General features: G+C 43.5%; 1 protein-coding gene and 1 long non-coding RNA gene across 5 annotated transcripts in view; one reads left to right on the forward strand and one right to left on the reverse strand.

Moving 5' to 3' along the window:
* Positions 1–22,470, reverse strand: part of znf385a (zinc finger protein 385A) — a 259,354-nt gene that overhangs the window by 176,676 nt on the left and 60,208 nt on the right. For 2 of the 4 annotated variants that reach the window (XM_008103609.3, XM_008103602.3), the window contains exon 1: positions 10,644–10,884. The exons of 1 other annotated variant lie outside the window; for it this stretch is intronic. Coding sequence is in view for 1 of the 3 variants with exons in the window: in XM_008103602.3 (XP_008101809.1) it covers positions 10,644–10,653 (10 nt within the window). In the remaining 2 variants the exon portion in view is untranslated. Of the gene's footprint in view, positions 1–10,643; positions 10,909–22,470 lie in introns of those variants that run through there. One more of the 4 variants, XM_008103607.3, reaches the window with a different exon arrangement.
* On the forward strand, positions 11,000–15,996 carry LOC134296518 (uncharacterized). The gene is made up of 2 exons (XR_010003299.1): positions 11,000–11,136; positions 12,591–15,996. It is a non-coding gene; the product is annotated as an uncharacterized LOC134296518 (long non-coding RNA).

Consider the following 22,470-nt stretch of genomic DNA (forward strand, 5'->3'; position numbering starts at 1 on the left):
GAGCCTTCTCTTCAAAATCTCAAAAAATCAGGTTGCAAATGCTCAATGCCTGTCAGAGGCAGGATCTGAATCAGCAACACAATACAGTGTGGGAAAGCAAAAGAAAATTAAGAACATAATAATGAACACACTAAATGTCATTGATCTGTAAAGGCCAGTGTAGCCACACCAAGAATTACAGGGAAGTCATTGATGTACATTGTATTTCCACATGTGCGAGAAACCTATCGCCTAGATCCCAGCCACCTAGGAGTAGACACATGCTACCGAACATGGGAGAAATTTCTCCCTGAGGCACACATCGTGGTAAACACAAAAATTACTCAAACATTACAACATCAAGACCGAATGGGAATGTTGGGAATCAAGATTCCCAAGTCCCTCTCCCAGCTCCAAAAGATGCATGTGGGCGGTCATTTATAAGCAGCAGCATTTGAATACAACACCCTGTTTGAGTCAAGGCAGAACTCAGGAGAGATGGGAATGGGAAAGTCTGCCACCCACTCAGCATCCAGGCACAGCTGCCTCAAAACTACAGTTCTCATCACAGATAAAGGCACCAAGCCAATGGAAGATTTTCAAATTAAAAGAATAGTAAGGATATTCCCACTTGTTTTCCTTTTAAAAAGAACTTTAAATAAAAGTAGGATACAAAATGCCTGCACAACACATTTTTTAAAAGCCAGGTGGAAAGTGAAGGAAATCTTGTATGTACAGCGTTGTTTTTTTTAGATGAAATAATTGTATGTGGAATCTAGAGGCTTGCTACCTAACCAATACAACTGAATCAAAGCCTGAACCAGAATTCATCTGAATTTAAATTTTAGTAGGGAAAAAAGCATAGCTATGTTTTACACAATATGTATGCATTTAACCGTAACAGAGAAAACAATGTTCACCTGTTTTATTTTCCTTCATTGTGAGCTTAGAATGCAAGATTAGAAGAATGACACAATAGTATGGCTTTCATTTGATTGATGGGAAACGGGACAAGAGCTGGAGCCTCAAACAGATTAGTGATCTGAACCCACGTCTGACCTTGGCATCTTAGTCTCCTTACCCCAGCTACCTGCACCCACAGGCTCTTTGATAATACAAATGGCTCAAATACAAAACAAGAGAAGTCAGTGGCAGCCTCCATGAGTCAAATCAAGGGACGGGGTCTTCTTCTGCTGCCGCTGTTTGGAGATCCCATCTGCATCCTCAGTTAACCCTGCTGTCTGGCTGGACTTAGCAGCTGGGGGATTACTGCAGCCCCCACAGAGCGGGTACAGCAAAGGACAGAGGCAGTCACATCTTTGCTGCCATTTCAGTCACATATCTGAGCACTCCTCAATGAATAACCTTTTTCCTTTCCTTTTCAAATTGGTTCAGGAAAGCCAAATTTAATTCTCAGGACAAGGCGGATTTACATGCACCGATTTACTCTTGTATAATTGATTAAACTTTCAACATTCATCATTTTAAAGAATTGCCCGGGAAAGGGGGCATCAACCACAGAACCTACAGCAGTATTTTTCAGAGTGTTCCATTTAACCCTGGGGCAGAGCCAGCCCTGATACTAGGAAGAATCCAGTAGAGCCTTAAGATTGTCTGGAGAAGCCCTGTCCCACCACCTTCTCAGGTTCATTTGGTGGGAACAAGGGAGAGGGTCTTCTCAGTGGCTGCTCCCTAAAGAGGCCAGGATGGCCCTGGTTTTGCTCTTCTTCCTTTAGCAAGTCAAAACATTTTAATGCCATTAGGCTTTTACGAACTAATCACTGTGCTGGTTTTAAGATTTGTATATAGTCTTTTGGAGCCCCCACTGGCGCAGCAGGTTAAACCGCTGAGCTGCTGAACTTGCTGACCAAAAGGCCAGCAGTTCGAATCTGGGGAGCAGGGTGAGCATCCACTGTTAGCCCCAGTTTCTGCCAACCTAGCAATTCAAAAACATGCAAATGAGAGTAGATCAATAGGTACTACTCCGGCAGGAAGGTAACAGCACTCCATGCAGTCATGCCCACCACATGACCTTGTCTCTACGGACAATGCTGGCTCTTCAGCTTAGAAATGGAGATGAGCACCAACCCCCAGAGTCGGACACAACTGGACTTAATGTCAGGGGAAAATCTTTACCTTTATATAGTCTTTTAATGTGATTAATTTTATGAATTGTGTAAACATTTCTTATATTTATACCTTATTAATCACTTTGCATAATTTTTAATTTGTACTGTTTTAAAATATGTTGTTAACTGCGTCTAGTCCCATTATTGGCTATCTTCCCAGGTTAAGTTCCAGCAGCCAATGGGCAACAAACTGGTTATATTTACTTTATTATTATTGCATTTCTGTTTGACTGGGAGATGCTTGTTGACCATGAAATGGATGACTTTGGGTACTATGAACCATGAACTGGGTGAACAGGGGACATTGTTTGCTGTTCTTCTTCAGACAACCAAATGTCTTAAACCTCCTTCCCTGAGGTTCCTTGAAAGCTTGCCAGATATTCTCAGACTGGAAAAGACAGATAAGACCCCCACTATCATAAGAGAACTGGCCCAACATGACCAGTCTTACACCATATTGCCATACGGGAGCATTAAGCATTGGTCAATGAATGAGCTCTTTGTTCACTTGGAATAATTGAGATGTACAGGAATTCTAGCTAATGCCTTGCAGTAGGACTTGAATGTATCCTTCAGAACCTGAATCCTTTGCAGCAGAAAAGGGTTCCATGGCAGATAAGTTAGTAGAACAGATTTGGAGAACTGGTTCTATGTGTGCATGTGTAGCATATAGCCTAAATGTCATAGGGTTTTCTTAGGCAAAGAATCTTCAGAGGCCATGTGCCCATTTCTTTCTCTGAAACATAGCACACAGCAGCTGGTATTTGTTGGTGACCTCTCAACCAAGGACTAATAAGGATTGACTACACTTAACTTCTAAGATCAGGTGGGATTTGGTGCCTTTGGGGTATCTAGCCCCTTATTTTCTCTATGAAAAGGTTAATTGAAGATAAATACTGTAAACAGAGCCAGAGCCAGTGATGGAAAGGGACTGCAGTATTAGTTATACTGTGTCACCACATTTCTGTTCACTGCATTTCCATGCCATTTTATCCTGTGCTATCCCTTTCTTCTCTTCTTGCCATCCTACCCCATCTATCTTCTATCTTTGTGCCAATTCATCCCTTTCATTCTTGCACACAAACCTAGCCATCCATGGACAGGAGGGGCAGGGGTCTCCCCTGTGAAGGAAAACAACAACAAATATGAAATTCAGAATTGCTCCTAAACAAAGAAGAGCCCCAAAGTTTAATGGGAGCTACCTTCACCTCAATAAAAGGGAGTCAAGCCTTCTGCCTCACCGTGAAGGACCCTGGAAACTGAGCTCTGTTCTCAAAATTATTTGGATCTAAGCCTATACTTCTTGGGAGGAGAGCAATGGCCAACCTCGATAAAATAGTGAAAAGCAGAGACATCACACTGGCAACGAAGGTCTGCATAGTCAAAGCAATGGTATTCCCCATAGTAACCTATGGTTGTGAGAGCTGGACCATAAGGAAGGCTGAGCGAAGGAAGATAGATGTCTTCGAACTTTGGTGCTGGAGGAAAATCCTGAGAGTGCCTTGGAACACAAGAAGATCCAACCAGTCCATCCTCCAGGAAATAATGCCCAGCTGCTCACTGGAGGGAAGGATACTAGAGGCAAAGATGAAGTATTTTGGCCACATCATGAGAAGACAGGAAAGCTTGGAAAAGATCATGATGCTGGGGAAAATGGAAGGAAAAAGGAAGAGAGGTTGACCAAGGGTGAGATAGATGGACGGTATCCTTGAAGTGACTGGCATTAACTTGAAGGAACTGGGGGCGGCGACAGCTGACAGGGAGCTCTGGCGTGGACTGGTCCGTGAGGTCACAAAGAGTCGGAAACGACTGTGTGAATGAAGAAGAAGAAGAAGCCTATACACCTTGGCTCAATATTGTGCAGCTGAGATTTTGCAAAATCGCAGGGAAGGAGGAGCTATTTTTCCTTTATGACACAATCTACTTCTCAACTTGTCATGAAATGCAATTTAAAAAATGATTGGAGGCCAGGGAGATGTTGAAAAAGTGGCAAAGTTTGGCTCTAATTGACACTACAGGCAGACACATTTTTTTTTCACAGTAGAACAAGAAGTTCTGCAAAGATAATCATTGGGTTCACTTGGGCTGGGCAAGCCCTTCCTCCTACAAAACATCAGCCCTGAGTAAATCTCTTGATTCTGCTGAAGCTCTTTTCTCCTCTTCCTCCAGGGTAGAAAGCTGAGCTCTCAGTCTTGGTATGGGATGATCCAAATTGACAGAGAACGAGCTATATTTATTTCACAGCTCTGCCAGCCAAAGGCCACAGTGAAAGAACATAAGTACCCAAACCTTGCTCTCCCCGGCCTCTTTCTTTAAACCAAAGGCACAGATGTTGTGGTTGTGTACTTAGGTCACTCCATTTATCCAGGTCCCATGGCATTTTCTTCCCACATCCTCAAAAAACACACACATCATAATTCATAAACCAGAAAACAGGCTCTGCCTCCAATTACAAGCCAAACAAAACCCATCTTGTAGGGCAACATGAAAACACTTGGTGTTCAGCATCATTATTATCATCATTAACTTGTTAGCTATGCCAAAGGATGCCCAAAGCAGATCTGGTTGAGGAGCTGGGCAGGGGAAATGAAGCGTGAGCAGGGCCAGTTTCTCCTGCCAGTCTTAGCGAGATGGGCCAAATTTAAGTCAAGCTTTCATGCACCAGTACACTGCACCCTGTGATGCACTTACTTATGAAAGAGAGTCACTGTGTGGCATACCAGTATAGAGCTGTTGGAATGGGGTTCTAGTCCCCAATGAGCCACGAGACCCCTTGGTTGCTTTCAGGTCAGTCACGAACCATTTGACCTACCTCTCAGGATTGTGTTTTGAGGACAAAGTGGAGATTGAAAATGCAGACAGCCATACATCCTACCTTATAAATGCAGCTCATATAAAACATACACAGTTCAGAGTAAATAGGCTAGGCAGATAATAAACCAGCATGTAGCAAAGGCTTCCCACAGGTCAGACTGAAAAATAAATCAATAAAAAAACAAACAAAGGCAAGAGGTTGTGTCTTTCCCCCAAGAGGGAAAACTGAACTTTAGCCCAACCCTCCCCATGAGCACACTTGATCAACAGAGATTCTTCCCTGACCATCGACTCTGTGGTGTGGATAGATTTGCTGAGCTGCAATTATCCTGCCAGGGACCAACATTGCTCACAGGACTTCCATTGCCACTTTTCACAGCACATTATGATCATTCTCTCAGCACTGCATGCCATCCTCTGCCCTCTCCCCCTCCCAGTTCCCTGCTGTCATTGTTCATTGCTCTGTGTGATCCTCTCCTTGGGCACATGCACTGCTCTCCCATGGCCCTGATGCAACTGGACTGTGCTCAGTGGCTTCCCATTCTCTTTGACAATGCCACAGACTGATCGGCATCCGTATTACAATCACTCTTGCCCTCAGTGCACCAAAGTTACACACTGGCTCCAAATTCCTCTTGCAAGGATGTGGCATTTACCGGGATTTGATCTCAGGGCCTCCCATGAATACCAACATCCTCAAGTCTTCTTATATACAAAGGCATAATAATAATGCTCCGCCCTATATAAAATGGCAAAATCAAGGTTTGCATTTTGGATTTTAAAAATATCTTTTCATGCAATAAATGGTTGCCTCTGTGGATGCAGAATCCACAGATACGAAGGTCCGACTGTACTTCTATCTTTCGCTGGGCACACTGACTTCAACAGGTCCCCATGGCTCCACAATGCTTTTGTGTTTCACCTTTGTTCCTTGATTGCTTCCACTATCCTTTCCATGAGGTATCACCAAAATAAATGTGTACATGTGAACACATGCATAGACTCACACATAGGACTGCCTTGTGCCATTCTCTCTCACATACATTATTAGCCATATTTTAAAGGTCAACCTGCCTTGCCAACTATCTCTTCAAATCCTCTCAATGGCAAATCATGATTCCCCCCATCCCATTTACACAGATGTGGAACAACAAAAATCATTTGTCCAACAAATCCATGATTGTCCTGAAATGTAAAACGGTGGCATCCCAGACTGGAATACATATTAGTCATACTGTGGAAAATGGCTAGATTTATTTAATTAGATTTAGTAGTTAGGAACATCCTTGCTGTAATACATCTGTTGAACTTTTTCGAGATTTCCCACCGCAGCAGAAAGCAGCACTAGCTGTTATTCTGCACTCTGGTGAATTTGCAAGACCTGAGCAGGACTTGATGACAGAGTGACTTGGAAGTCTCTTTTTCACAGGGTGGAAGTTGATTGGATGGCAATTAAAATCAAATATCTCACTCATTTTCCACAGGTAAAAGGAGCCCCCAGTGCCAGCTGGACTGCTGACCTGAAGGTTGGGTTGCTGACCTGAAGATTGGCGGTTCGAATCTGCGAGACAGGGTGAGCTCCCGTTTGTCAGCTCTAGCTTGCATTGACATGAGAAAAGCCTCCCAACAAGATGGTAACACATTCATTCATCCCCTGGGCAACATGTCTGTAGGCGGTCAATTCTCTCAAACCAGAAGCGACTTGCAGTATGTTCTCAAATCACTTCTGAGACAAAAAAATCTTCCACAGATGAAATGCAAAGAAGTTTTGGGTCTCCATGACATATCGTACAATATCTATGGGGCATTTCCTGCTCTGATTGGAAGTATGGCACCTACCTAAGAAATACTGGGACTCTGGTCCCGTTCCATGTCTCTCTCACATGCAAGCTACTTGGCAGCTTGTAACCCAGTACTGAGGCAGAGAGAGAGAGAGTGTGTGTGTGCATATAATACAGTGAGACACACATAACAGAAATGGAGGAGTAGCTGAAATAAAGTAGAAATTTCAAACCAAGCAGCCTGGCTTCATAGAATGAAGGCAAGGTGTATGTGTTGTGGGGTAGGATAGATTTGTATTATCAAGATGAATCTGCTCCAAAAAGAGTTAGTTAGAAAGAGATCCAAGGTCAGAATGGGCATCTACTGGGCTGGATTGGGAGGGGGTTTATGAATGGGAAAATAGCTGAGAGAAAGATGGAAGTTGAAGGATATTATTATGGGAAGCTAAAGTTATTCTGGTTTTAATTGTTTTCCTGTCCCAAAGTCTTTCTTATGCAGCATATAATGGAAGCAATATCCTTCATCGGCTAGTGAGCACCCATAGCGATTGCTTTTTTTTTTAAAGGCAAATTAACACTTTGCTCCTTTCCTTGCCGACCCGCAATGAACAGCCTTATCAGAAGCGCAGTATCAACGAAGGCCTAGAATACTACCTTATTCTCCTTCCGTCTCTCATGTTCATTTCTGATATCTATCATTTCCGCCCCTTTACAAACTCAATTTCTGCCCCAAGGCAGCAGAGATCAAAAAGCGCTCAATTATGTGTCCTGGAATGTGGGGTGGCGTTTGGGCGGAGGGGGTGGAATATCACCCAGCTGAGGACAGGCTTCCTCTGTGTGCACCTCCTTCAAAGCCTGAGCTACTTCTCTCCCCCCCCCCCCCCCTCTCTCCCCCCCCCCCATCCCTCTTTTCTCTCCAAGGCATGTGAAGCAGGTGAAGCATGCACTGTAGGCAGTTACCCAGATTGTCTCTAGAGGAAATTATAAATAAGTGAAGGAATATGCATACATGCGTGCATGCAGCTAGGCCTGCTCTACAGCTTGGACCTACTCCCATCTACAAACTTTGGCATCTGATCTGTACACAGGGACCTGCCTCCTCCTGCACTTTCATGGTACCCCCAAAACAGCCTTCAGGAAAAGGAAGGGCTATTCTTCTACAGTGTACAAAAAAAAAAACATGCATTTGAATTAAGCAGTCCAGATCCAAAACATTTTGCTAAATGAAGGACAAGATGGTGACTTTCTCATTAGTGACGGCAAGAGGATGTGGCAACTGAATTTGACTTTGATGTACCAACGCCCCCAAAAGAAAAATAGTTCTCCAGCTCTTTTGATTTGGGACCATCTCCCAGAATCCACCACCATTGGCCAAGTTAGTGGAGGCTTTGGGAAACCGAAGTCTAAAACACATCAAAGGCTAAAGCTCAGGAACGTGTCACTTAGGCAAGCCAGGGCAGGTTGCTTGGAATTGCTCCACTCAGCCTTCCAACACCTCTCAACATCTAATGCCCAAAGGAACTGCCTCACTGCATATTATATAGCAATTGGGACAATCTGGTTTCCCAGATGTTGTAGAACCGTCATTCCCAACAACCCTAATTAGGCTTAGCCCATGGTGAAGAATTATGGAAACTACAATTCAACAACATCTAGAAAGCAACCCCTTACGTAATGGAGAATGGCCTATCACCCAGTTTGATACAGTCCTCCCTTGCACCCATAAGGCATGTAAATAGAAAGCTATTTTTTATTCCCCTGAGATGGAGAGGATGCAAAAATGCCTAAGGGGAAGGAGGAGGACAGACTAATAACCCTGAGCATCGTCCTCACCTTGAGGCTGCTTCCTGTTATCCTGCTTACAGGAGCTCAAACTCAACCCCCCTTCCCTTCAACACACCAGCATTCCACTCAAATTTCTCTTATGGGATAATAGAGCCAAGGGAATAAGCCATCCCTCCATACACAGAGAGAGAGTCTCCAATTTTGGGGTTGCCTGGATGATCAGGCCTCTTCCCAAAACAGGAAAGGAGGAAAAGAGGAGAGGGAGGAGGAGCGTCTGGCTGCTGCGTGTGGGGACCCCCTCCCTCGCCATGCACAGAGATCTAGGTCAACACTGATGCTTCAAGCTTTCGACAGTTTGTCAAAATAAGGGATTCATCTATTCTCCTCTTTCCCCTCTCCCCCCTTCCTGCCACCCACCATTGCCAATCTCATGCCTGCCTGGCAACCAGAGCAATCCTCTACTACCCCCAGCCCCCCAAGGCCTTCAGCTGTTGGTCAAGCAACACCAGAGAAGGAATAAACACATACACACACACACAGAGCCTCAGCAAGGCAGCCAAGGCAGGGAAGGGGCTTCTCCAGTTGCCTTGTCTTCCATGGGGGTGCCCAAAGAAGGGGCAAGATCAACCGCAGAGTTCACACCACTGTGCCCTGGAGAATCATGGAGTTGGAAGAGACCACAAGGGCCATCTAGTCCAGCCCTGTGATCATCCCCTACACATACAGACAAGAGTTCTTTCTCCCACCCTGATCATTCCACAGATATATAACCCCCACTTTCCTAGTTCCCAACAGACCTCACAACCTCTGAAGATGCCTACCATAGATGTGGGCGAAACATCAGGAAAGAATGCTTCTGGAACATGTCCATACACACATCCCCTACGCACATTCACACTGCTTTGGGAACCTATATGGTCCACACGCTTCCTTTGCCTCCTCCTTTCCCACTCCCTCAAGTCCCACTGTTCTCAACAGTTCAATAACTTCCACCTTGTGACGCAGACCACAGCTGCCTTTGACAGTGTATGTGTCAAGGTGTGGATAAGGGTGAAGGACCAAGCACTTTAAAGGCACCAGATCCTGCCCGATCCTAAATACTAAGCACGCAGGGCCATCCTTGGTTAGCCCTTGGAAGTGAGACGGACAAAGCAGGGTTTGTGTTGCTGTGAGTTTTCCATGCTGTATGGCAATCTTCCAGAAGCATTTTCTCCTGACATTTTGCCCAAATCTATGGCAGGCATCCTCAGAGGTTGTGAGGCATACTGGAAGCAAGACTTTTCAATGCTAATATTTATTTATTGTGTCAGAAGCGAACCAAGGGCACAGTTGTAATGTATTTAAAAACACAAAAACTTGGCATTATACTCAATGTCCTTTGAGCAGTGGCTAATCAAGGTGATTAATTGCAGCATTCCCACTTGCCTCCAACGGACAAGAGTTCTTTCTCCACTGTGCACCTTCCACAGATATATACACCCACTTGCCTAGTTTCCAAAAGACCTCACAACCTCTGAGGATGCCTGCCATAGATGTGGGTGAAACGTCAGGAGAGAGGGCTTCTGGAACATGGTCAGACAGCCTGGAAAACTCACAGCAACCCAGAGATTCTGGCCATGAAAGCCTTCAACAAACACAAGGCAGGATTTCATCCCCTATACTTATTCCTTGCCTAAGGGGGGGATACTTATGAGGTTCAAGTCGAGAGGTGGCTTGAAGAGTCATCCAGATCTGGGGCTGGTTTCCTGGTATCCTTCTAGGAGACCTAAAATCCTAGAGTAGGGAGAGAGCAAAAGGACCTTCCAGCCCAACCTCCTGCCCTCTTTACTTAAAGGGAAGGGATGGAGAAAAGCTCTCTGGCATGGGATGCTGCCCATCGCTCCTTACCATCCAGGGCAAGGAGATCGCAGCATCCTAGAATGGTGTCTACAGGGCCCCCTTCTCAATCTGGATTTGGGGAAGGGAGTCAAGAGAAGAGGCGATGGGCACTGCTCACTCTCCCCCCTGTATATACTTTGGCTACAGGGAGATCTTCTGATCTTCTTCTCAAACCAAAAGAGGGGCTCCTCGGAGGCAAAGAAGTCTTTGGCAGGGGCCAAAGCAGGAGGTGGGCTAGGGGACGTGACCCAGGCGATGCAAAGGCGGCGCCACTCACCTAGGATCATCCTTGCTGGGGCTCCCGCTGCTGCCGCCGGAGCAGCACCTTGCAGCAGGGAACGCAGCCGCCTCCAAAAGCTGCTGCTGCTGCTGCTCCCGCCTCCTCCTCCTCCTCTTCTTCCTCCTCCTCCGTGTCCGCTGCGGGGCTAACTAATAAGGAGCGAGACGACGAGTCCTGCGAGGCATCGCCAAAATAACAACAATAATAATAATAAAATGTCAACGCAGCTAAGCAGCGGTGCCTGCTCCGCATCCAGCAGCAGCAGCAGCAAATCCTTCCTCACCTCTTTTTTTTTTTTTTTCTCCCCTCCCCGGACCGGCGCGCGCTGGGCTAGCAGGCTGGCTGCCTCTCGCGCGCGCCCTCCCCGCTTTTCAATTGGCCACGGCGCCAACTCGGGCGCCCAATCAGAAGGGGCCGGAGCCAAGCCAACTCGCCGCGGGGAGGGAGAGAGAGAGAGAGAGGGAGGAATCTGTATCCGCAGCGGCGGCAGGTAAAGAAGCACACCTTAAAGCGGGGGGGTCTCGTTCGCACGCGCACCGCACACAAACACACACAGCACAGCCCTCTGCAGGGAGAGCCGCTTGTAGATACATCTGCGGGAAGGAAGCAGGAAACAAGGGGCTTCTTTGGCCAGAGAGCAGGACTTAGGGTGCATCTGCTCTATAGTGCGGTTTGACCCCACGGCTCAGTGATAAGGCATCCGAGGAACTGAGGTTGTAAAACTACAACTCCCAGGATGCCATAACATTGAGCCATGGCAGTCCAAGTGGTGTCAGGCTGTATTAATTCCTATTGGGCTATTGGATTATGATCTGTTGGGATCACAACCTAATGGGGATTATGACCTGTTGGGATCATAACCTATTAGGTAGCAGAGTTTCAGGAGTGATGCGGCTGCTTAAAAAGCCAATGAGTTTCTGGCCTGCATCAATAGGGGTATAGCATCTAGATCCAGAGAAGTCATGCTCCCCCTCTATTCTGCCTTGGTCAGACCACACCTGGAATACTGTGTCCAATTCCGGGCACCGCAATTGAAAGGAGATGTTGACAAGCCGGAAAGCGCCCAGAGGAGGGCAACTAAAATGATCAAGGGTCTGGAGAAGAAGCCCTATGAGGAGCGGCTTAAAGAACTGGGCATGTTTCACCTGCGGAAGAGAAGGCTGAGGGGAGACATGATAGCCATGTATAAATATGTGAGGGGAAGTCATAGGGAGGAGGGAGCAAGATTATTTTCTGCTGCCCTGTAGACTAGGATGTGGAACAACAGCTTTAAACTACAGGAAAGGAGATTCCACCTGAACATCAGGAAGAACTTCCTCACTGTGAGAGCTGTTCAGCAGTGGAACTCTCTCCCCCGGACTGTGGTGGAGGCTCCTTCTTTGGAGGCTTTTAAGCAGAGGCTCGATGGCCATCTGTCAGGGGTGCTTTGAATGTGATTTCCTGCTTCTTGGCAGGGGGTTGGACTGGATGAGGTCCCTTCCAACTCTACTATTCTATGATTCTATGATTCTATTTTAGTTTATTAGGTAATGGAAGACAGGACCATAGTGCGGGAAGGGGGGGCTTTTTTTTTTTAGCAAATCATAAAGAGTAGTTCAATAATGCAAAATAATTTAGAAATCAGGCTCCATTGATAAACTTCAGTGGACACTCATGGGGATTTGGTTAATCAGTTAAAATTCATGCGTAACTGGTTTAAAAAAAAACCCTGAAAAATTGGCTGCAGCCCTGATGGAAGATCAGTGGGCACGTAGATATTTTGTTTCCATTGGATGCTTTCAGCAAAGATTCAAGTCCGCTTCTTTAAAATAACATGTTTGTTTTACTTCATGTATTTAAATATACAGGTATATTTCTCATCAGGTTAAACTTTAAAATGTTTCAGTTTGTATCTTTAACTTATAATCTTTAACAGTCTCTTCAAAACTATATTGCTTTGTACAGCTCTCTTTAATGACAGTCTACTTCCAAGGAACTCAAGCCTCAACTGACTTCTAGCTTCTAAGGGGACGCCCAGATGTTTTGATGTTTTTACCATCCTTGTGGGAGGCTTCTCTCATGTCCCTGCATGGAGCTGGAGCTGATAGAGGGAGCTCATCCACGCTCTCCCCGGGTGGGATTTGAACCTGGCAGCCTTCAGGTCAGCAACCCAACCTTCAAGTCACAAGGCTTTTATCCCCTAGGCCATCGGAGGCTCCACGCTTCTATCATTGACTTTAGTACTTTAACAGACTCAAGCCTCAATTGACTTCTAGCTTCTAACATTGGCTTTGGTGCTTAAACAGACTCAAGCCTCAACTGATTTCTAGCTTGTAACATTGGCTTCGGTGCTTAAACAGACTCAAGCCTCAACTGACTTCTAGCTTCTAACATTGGCTTTGGTGCTTAAACAGACTCAAGCCTCAACTGACTTCTAGCTTCTAACATTGGCTTTGGTGCTTAAACAGACTCAAGCCTCAACTGACTTCTAGCTTCTAACATTGGCTTCGGTACTTAAACAGACTCAAGCCTCAACTGACTTCTAACTGTAATCCTTTTAAAACTGAACATTCTAAACAGTCACTGAACCAGCCACATGGTCTGCGGCCACTCCCACTGCTTTAAGTATATAAAGCTAAGAAAACTGCAAACTAAAGAATATATACGTTTAAGGAAATAAACCGACACATTACAAAACAGACAAACATCAAATAGAGGAGGCTTGAGAAGGTTGCTATCTCCAACAGCCCTTCTCAACCAATCAAGCCAACTCTAATAGTCCCATCTTCATACTTTGGTCTTCAAAAGTTTCCTTCTTTGGTTGAAAATGTCTGTTGTCATTTCCTGTGTTGCTGTCTCCAACAATTCCACAGTGTAGATGTACCCGTAAAAGGACCACAGCCTGTGAAATTAGTTCAACTCTGGGAGAAGTGAGTTAATTCTCAAAGTCGTCTTTGGATACATCTACACTTGAGAATTAACGCAGTTTGACACCTGCTATGTCTCAATGTGATGGAATCATGGGAGCTGCAGTTTTACAAAGTATTTCGCCTTCTCTGCCAAGGAGTGCTGGGCACCCCGCCAAACTGCAAATCCCACAGTTTCCTAGCATTGAACCATAACACATGAAGTTAACTGTGTTCGTTCTACAGTACAGATGTACCAGGTATCCTTTCCAACTGCTGAAGTTCTCACCTTGCTCTTTCCCATACCGGAAGATATACATTGGGAATGTTCATTAATGTCATCGTGCTGTTCCTAAATACAGCCTGTCCTTCCTTGGAGTCTGCATACAGAGATTCCACCAGCCATGGCTTGAAAATATATTTTGTGTATGTATGTGTTTGGAAACCTTGTATAAACCTTGTATAAACCATATAAGAGACACCATCTTCTTGTAATGGGACCTGAGCATCCATGGGTTTTGGGATTTCTTGGGCCCTTGATCCAAACCCCAGCTAATACCAAGGTCCTACTGCAGTCACCAAGGGCTCTTCCAAAGCCCTTTCACACAGCCATACAACCCAGAATATCAAGGCAGAAAATCCCACAATATCTGCTTTGAATTGAGTTATTTGAGTCCATGCTGTCATCTATTCCAGTTCAAAGCAGACAATGTGGGATTTTATTCAGCTATGTGGTTTTCTGCTTTAAACTGGGTTATATGAGCCCACACTACCAGATAATGTGGGATGAACAGAAAACCTGGTATAAGATCCTGGGATATAGGGCCTGTCTGGAAGGGCCCCGAGGCAGCAGTAGAAACTAGCCTTTCAGATGTTACTGGACTGCAACTCCCACCACCCCTCACCATTGACTCTCCTGGTTAAGGGAGTTTGGGAGGATGCAGGATTCCCACCATTGCATGAAGTGACAGGATTCTGATATTATTTGTTTACTAATGCAATTGTACTTATTCATTTGATTAATTTGTTTGTTAATTAGGTATATGGACATACTTTCTACACCTATCTTTGTGGGCTGTTTTAACATAGAATCATGGAATCATAGAGTTGGAAAAGACCGCATGGGCCATCTAATTCAACCCCCTGCCATGCAGGAAAAGCACAATCAAAGTACCCCTGACTGATCTCCATCCAGTCTCTGTTTAAAAGCTCCAAACATGTTAAATCAAAGCTTGACATTGACAAACCAGAGACTGGGTCGAAATGGGGCAAAGAAAAGATTGCTGGAGAAAAGTTCTACAAATGCCATGGATTGCTAAAAAGATGAATGAATGGGTTTTAGAGCAAATCAAGACTGAACTCCAACTAGAAGCAAAGATGACTAAACTTAGGCTGCTGTACTATGAGATGATATGACTCACTGGGAAAGATGATAGTGCTTGGTAAAGTTGTGGGCAATAAGAAGAGAAGGAACTTATGCTCGAGGGTTTTTTTTTTTTTCAATCTGTAAAGCCACGGTTTACGTTTTGTAAGATCTTAACTGAGCTATTACTAACAGGGCATCTTAGAAGTTGCCCATTCATAGGATCAACATAAGTCAAAGTTAATTTGATGGAAAAAGTAAGAAGGAAATATGCATAGTTGGGTCATCTTAGTTATTATAATAATAATAACTTTATTTTTATACCCCGCCTCCATCTCTGCGCAGCGACTTGGGGCAGCTAACATGGGGCCAAGTCCAGATAATCGCAATAAAACAGGATAAAATACATACAGATCAAAACAAGCATAATCAACAAGAAAAATAAAATACTATTTTAAACAGTAATGTAGTGATTAAATAAAAACCACAATATAAGAGCAAAACAGCGATTAAAATAATAAGAGAACTGGGCAAAAGTGCAAAGAGTGTATAATTAAAAACCTAGTGAGGTAGATAATAAAGTGCTGCAGTATTAGTTGTGTATCAGAGTGCATGATCATGACGTAAGTCCAGTCCTACCTACTTTGGTCTAGTCCGATGTTGGTTCACATAAGCTTAGGGCAGTATAAAGGACTTTATACTCTGAATCAGGGCAAGAGACTGATTCACCAAAGTCAACCAGTTGCTAGCTACAGAAAATCAATGAAGTAATTTCTCTAATGCAGTGGTTCTCAACCTGTGGATCCCCAGATGTTTTGGCCTTCAACTCCCAGAAATCCTAACACCTGGTAAACTGGCTGGGATTTCTGGGAGTTGTAGGCCAAGACACCAGGGGACTCATAGGTTGAGAACCACTGCTCCAATAAATTGGAGCTGCAGTACTCTGCAGTTCTCTCAGTCCAAATCTTCCATCCTTTTTCCAGATGTTATTGACCCCATGGAGCGTAATAAATAGACAGTCATTAAAAACAAAGATAGCCATGTTGGCCCCAAGAAGAAGACAAACAAAATGTATGTGGTGATATTAAAGGCATCCTCTTTCTTGGTGTTGTGTGCCTTCCATTTTTTCTGATTTATAGCATTATAATGGGTTTTCATGGCAAAATCTTTGGGTTCCTTGGAAGATGATAATGTGTGGCTTGCCCAAAATGCATCCCATGGACTTCCCTGGCTGAATGGGCATTCAAAACCTGGTCTCCAGAGTCATAGTTCTACATTCAAACCACTACATCACACCAGCTCTTTTCTTCAATAGTCAAACTAAGAAGCATAGAACGTTTGAGATCTTTGAGATCTCTCCATCAGACAATACATTACATAATAATGTGGTGTTAGGTGGTCTTCAGATCTTTCGTGAATGAGGCTGTTCTTATGTCAGAATGGTAAAACACCTGTTAAACTTACCAAGGGGATCCTCTTAAAAATTGTATCAGTTTGGCAACTTAACCTACCCCTCTTGTACTTGAAGAACATAAATGGGTACAGATACAGAAACTGCACAATGGAGCTTTAAGGGATGCTGATGAAAAGTACTTTTGAATCACTGCTATGGACATCAAGATGTTTTGGATGGTGACTCTGACAGTTCCTACTTCTGGGTATTCTAGCTAAGACTTTCTGGAGGTCAAAGTCAAATAAGGCTGAAGCACCATATTTATGGAAAAAAATACCTAGTTCTTCCACTGAATACGCAGAAGACTGGAACAGGTAGAGGTTTTGAGAAACTGCCTGTATTTGAGACAAGGTGCTATATACGGTAGCTCATTACTGATTTAATCACATCAGGTATCCAATATATTGCCATGACATACATGCAATTTCATTCCATATTATAAATGTAACAGCAGTTATTGTTATACAGGTTAAGTATCCCGTATCCAAATTGCTTGGGACCAGGCATATTTGGGATTTTGAACATGTTTAATTGCATATACATACATAATAAGTTATCTTGAAGATGGGACACATGTCTGAACATGAAATGCATCTGTTTCATGTACATCTTATACACTAAAGCTGAAGGTAATTTCACACCCAATTTTTTTTTGCATGAAACAAAGTTTGTGTGTGTTGAACCCTCAGAAAACAAATATGTCACTATCTCAGCCACCCACAAGGATAATTTGGGATTTTGGAGTATTTTGGAATTTGGAATTCCGGATAAGGGATGCTCAACCGGTATCTGAGAACAGACATGTATTTTCCTATATTCAAAGTATCACAGACTTACAATAGAAGTGTGACCTCTGGAAGACATGAGCACAATACGGGCAACAAACAAAAAACAAATGTGTTGTCGAAGGCTTTGATGGCCAGAATCACTGGATTGCTGTGAGTTTTCTGGGCTTTATGGCCATGTTCCAGAAGCATTCTCTCCTGACGTTTCACACACATCTATGGCAGGCATCCTCAGAGGTTGTGAGGTTTGTTAGAAACTAGGCAAGTGGGGTTTATATATCTGTGGAAGGTCCAGGGTGGGAGAAAGAACTCTTGTCTGTTGGAGGCAAGTGTGAATGTTTCAATTGCCGCCTCGATTAGCATTGAAAGGCCTTGCAGTTTCAAGGTCTAGCTGCTTCCTGCCTGAGGGAATCCTTTGTTGGAAGGGGTTAGCTGACCCTGACTGATTCATGATTGAATTCCTTTGTGTTCTGGGTTTTGTTTGCTACTTACTCTCCTGATTTTAGAGTTTTTTCAAATACTGGCAACCAGACAAGTCATAGGGACCACCAAAGCAAACCAAAAAAACAAAAACAAATGTGAATTTGTTCATAAAAAGTGTTCAGAATTCTGAGAATGAGAAATATAGCATAACGTATGTATCTCATTAATCTATTTTATTTCCAATTTTTCAAGGGGAAAGAATATAGGAAAAAACGAGGGGAATTTTCTCCCTTTTTTCATTTTCCCCCATTGGCTTTCACATATTTAAGTATGCACAGAGATTCCTAAATATCCTAGCATTCAAAATTAAGAATGTTTTTGTACTGCATTGTCTTCGAGAAACCTAGGCTAGAAAAGAAACTTCCTTTAGTGTAATGAAACTCAGTTTAAACCTGTTGCTTATACCAGATTTAGAGAACTTTTGGCCTGATGTGGTTTTTGAACTCCAGCCATCATGGATAAAGTGAAAGAAGGGGTTGTTAGGAGCTATACTCCAAAACATCTAATGGAACAATACTTCTTCTACACTGAACATTCTTAATGCAAAACCATAGTTTCAAGTCCGGCTTCTGGCACTTTTTTATACCCCAAATATTGAAAACAATGAAACTGCACACCTCAACTCCCCTCTGTGAAGTTACAACATCTAGACAGAGTTTGGAAAATATATCTTGTTTGACTACAACTACAAGGTTATCGCAACCAGAGTGGCAAATAAGCTCAGCAACTAGACATGCCCCAAAAAGTGGAAATCTGAATGGAATGACATTTATCTAATGAAGAGGGCTCTGATTCACAAAATATGATGTCACAATACATCTGTTGGTCTTTAAAATGCTACAAAACACTTGGTTGCTACAACAGGTTAAACACAGCTTCTCTTCTGGAAGTCATTTCAATGGATATGTATGTTACAATGAGTTTGAACATAAATATTCATCACCTCTCAATAATCGGGTTGCCAACTGTTTGTTGTTGGGTTTTTTTTCCTGGCAAGGTGCTCATGTTTTTAGCAACTGCGTGACAAGCAGAAATTCAGCAGCTGAAGCTTTTCTCAGAATACAAAAGAGATGGAGGGATGGGGAAATCATATCTTACTGAATTTTTATTTTGTCAAGAGTACTGGAGCAAGATCTGTTTTTAAAAAGTTAGTAGCCCTACTTGTGTGTGTGTGGAAGAGCCATTATAAAACAATCACCACAAGCTGAGATTCACAGGAGGCACCTGCAGCTAAGTATTGCAGAGTGGAGTTCTGTTCAAAACTGTGGTCAATTGTTCATGTTGTCTTCCAAGCTACTCCATTCTCTCATCTTTTCTCCCTGCATTTCCCATTTTTCTCCCACAGCAATAATCAATTAGCACTCCATGCTTATAGAATATACTCCATCTCCATTCTTCTGCTCGTGTTTCCTTGCCCTTGGGAATCTCTCCTCCCCATAGATCCGGTAATTCTGCAAACCTGGGAGTTTCCAATATCTTCTGATACTGCCTTCTTCTAGTGCATAAATAATGCTGGGGTTTTGGTTGCATAAAGCCCCACACTTAGGAGAACATATTTGCTTTCTATAGGTACTAGCAAACTCCTCTGAACAACCCTTGCCAAGAAAACTCCATGCTAGGTTCACCTTAGGGTTGCCATGCAACAACAACAAATATCCGATTCTACTCTTCATCCAAAAAGATCAGGAGAAATATACAAGCTCATTGTCCTCTACCATTCCTAAAACACACATACTTTTATCCTTACAAACAATCTGATGCAGCGGATTAGATTTAGATGGCTGACTAGCCCAAAGTCAGTGTGCAAATGTGCCTGTCGACTTATGGTGACGCCATACATTCCATAGCATTTTCTTAAACAAGCAATACTCAAAGGAGATTTTGTGAGTTCCTTCCTCTGAAATATAGCCTATAGCTGTTGGTACTTCTTGGTGGCTCAGCTTAGCTTCTAGGATCTGGTGTCAGCCCTTTAAAATCACTGGCTTTAATCAGTTGCTTCCCCTGATTGTACTCCATCGTAGTAACCACAACAGCACATGGTTCCTATATCCCTTGAAATAAAAACCGCTAAATGATGAGCATCCACAAGTTCAATAGGATGTCATTAAGTGATGAGACAAAGAGCAAAGCTGGGTAGCCATATATACAAGTGACTCAGCCCTTAGCGTCACTAATGCTAAGGCAGATGGGTGTGTAGGAAACCATCTGTTCTATTAAAGTTCCTTACAGGACCACACCTGCCTGTAGCTTGACTTTTCCTTGCTTTGCTAGCCCCCACACCCATCTTGTACCTGTTTACTAAAGTCCTTGTAATTAACATAAAATTAAGAAAGCACTGCCTTCTGTCAAAACTAGATCTTGGAGGAAAATGAAGAGCCAAGGACTTGACATGGGTGGAAGAAACAAGCAAGTTTTCCTGTTCGTGCTGAAGAGTTCAGTGTAACTTGACCAGCCTACTATCCCTCATACTAGCAGAGCTTCATGGAATATAGAAACTTCAACACCTCTATTTCAAGGTGAACTCCATCTATTTTGTGAGAAGGAAGAAGGCTGGGATGGGCTTAGCAGGGAGTGGAGATGTTGCAGCGTGGGACAGGCTTGGGGCCAGGGTGCGGAGACAGTTGTGAGGAGCAGGCTCAGGCAGGAACGTGGCAGGAGTGCGAAACACAGTGCGGGGAAATAAAACAGCTCCCCCACCCTCTCTCACAAAGGCTATGGTCATAAATGGTGTTCTGAAGGGATACAAAGCCATGTGTGAAGTGTGCCTTAGGTTGATCACAGTGATGCATTCCTATTCTCCATTTCTCTGCATAAGGAGATACAAATATGCAATGCATTTTTAAAAAAATCCAGCGTAGATTGTGACAAAACATCAAAACCAAGCTCAAGGAACACTAAAACATATATGAGATTGCCATCCACCTTTCTTCCCAGGGACTTTCTGGGAAGAAAATTATACATCTTTGGAAGGGAGTTTCATGCTGTGATCTAACAAATTTCACAAGCAGAAAATACTAACAGGCCCATATCAAAGGTTTTAAATCCCAAAAGGCACTTTCACGAGTATACTAAGTACAGTCAACCCTCCATATTCACATATTCTGCATTCATGGACTTAAACATCCATGGTTTGAAAATATTCCCAAAATCAAATCTTGGTTTTTTCATCCTGGATAAGGGATGCTATTTTATGACACCATTGTATTTAATGGAATGAGTCTCCACTGATTTTGGTTTCCACAAGAAACCCTGAAACCAAACAACAGATATCAAGGGTCCACTGTATATGTATGTGTGTGTGTGTATGTATATGTATGTGTATGTGTATATATATATATATGCAAACATGCAAATGTGAGTATATCAATAGGTACCGCTCTGGCGGGAAAGTAACAGTCATGCCGGCCACATGACCTTGGAGGAGTCTACTAGCTGTGCCCGGCCATGCGTTGCTGTGGCGAAGTATGATGGTATGGGAAATGAAGTATTGAGAAATTGGTGGTAGTTAAGGTAAAGGGTAAACGTTTTCCCCTGACATTAAGTCCAATTGTGTCTGACTCTGGGGGTTGGGGCTCATCTCCATTTCTAAGCTGAAGAGCCAGCGTTGTCCGTAGACTCCTCCAAGGTCATGTAGCCGGCATGACTGCATGGAGCGCCGTTACTTTCCCGCCAGAGCGGCACCAATTGATATACTCACATTTGCATGTTTTCGAACTTCAGGGTTGGCAGAAGCTAGGGCTAACAGTGGAGGCTCTCTCCGCTCCCCCAATTCAACGTTCTGCCGGTCTGTTTATGTTGAATAAGTGAGACTGTACTGTATATTTATAATCTTATATTATCTGCTTAGAACTGGATTATATGAGGCCCCTTCTACACAGCTGTATAAAATGCACACTGAAGTGGATTATATGGCAGTGTGGAGTCAAGATAATCCAGTTCAAAGCAGATAATATAAGATTATAAATGGTTTATATAGTTGTGTGGAAGGGCCTTGAGTCTACACTGCCATATAATCCAGTTAAAATCAGATAATCTGTATTTTATAGGCAGTGTGGAAGAGGCCTAAGTGAGGCCTAACTCTGCCTGTCCCCTGGGCTGAGTGGGTTACTAGGAGACCAAGTGGGTGGAGCTTAGCCTTCTAACTGGCAGTAATTGGATAAAAACAATTATTCTTCTCCCTCTAATTAGGACTTTATTTTTCTTTCCTTTTTGTTGTATGAACGTAGAGGCATGGATTGTGCTGCCAAGTTTAGTCTTTCTGGGATGTGTAGTTTTGTTGTTTTGTCCTAGGCCGAAATTTCATTACCCTTTTATATATATAGATAGCAATTTGGCAGCGGTTCCAGCACAGATCCAATATTCTTTCAACAACCAATGTTATGTGACTGGAGGGACACACCATTCTGCATCAGCTGTGGCTTCAAGAGAGTTGCCAAGGGCAGCCCTGAAGGGGCATCAGAGCAGTCAATCTTCAATGGTCTGGTTAATGGCCACCACTTTCTAGCACCTTCATAATGAAAGAGGTTGGTGAATCAGTGAGGTGCGTATGAAAAGTTCCCTTTTTCTGCCATTACTTGGGTCTCAGAGCCAGAGCAAGGAAAGCTAACACATTCAAGGCTTGCACAATATTCCTCTCACAAGAGGAAAGGAAGAGGGAAAGGATATTGTGATGTTGACATGAATAAAGGGGTAAAGATTGATACTAGTAAAAAAAGACCATCCAAATTGTGTCCTCCACTCTGTTACATGGAGATTTTGTCTCATTGGCAAGGACATGTTACAGGCAGAAAGTGTTGTTTGGGATGGAGATGGAGTGAGGAGGAAAATATTGGTTTCTGCCCAGCACATACAGAAT

The sequence above is a fragment of the Anolis carolinensis genome, chromosome 2, assembly GCF_035594765.1.
Source record: "Anolis carolinensis isolate JA03-04 chromosome 2, rAnoCar3.1.pri, whole genome shotgun sequence".
Classification (NCBI taxonomy): Eukaryota; Metazoa; Chordata; class Lepidosauria; order Squamata; family Dactyloidae; genus Anolis; species Anolis carolinensis.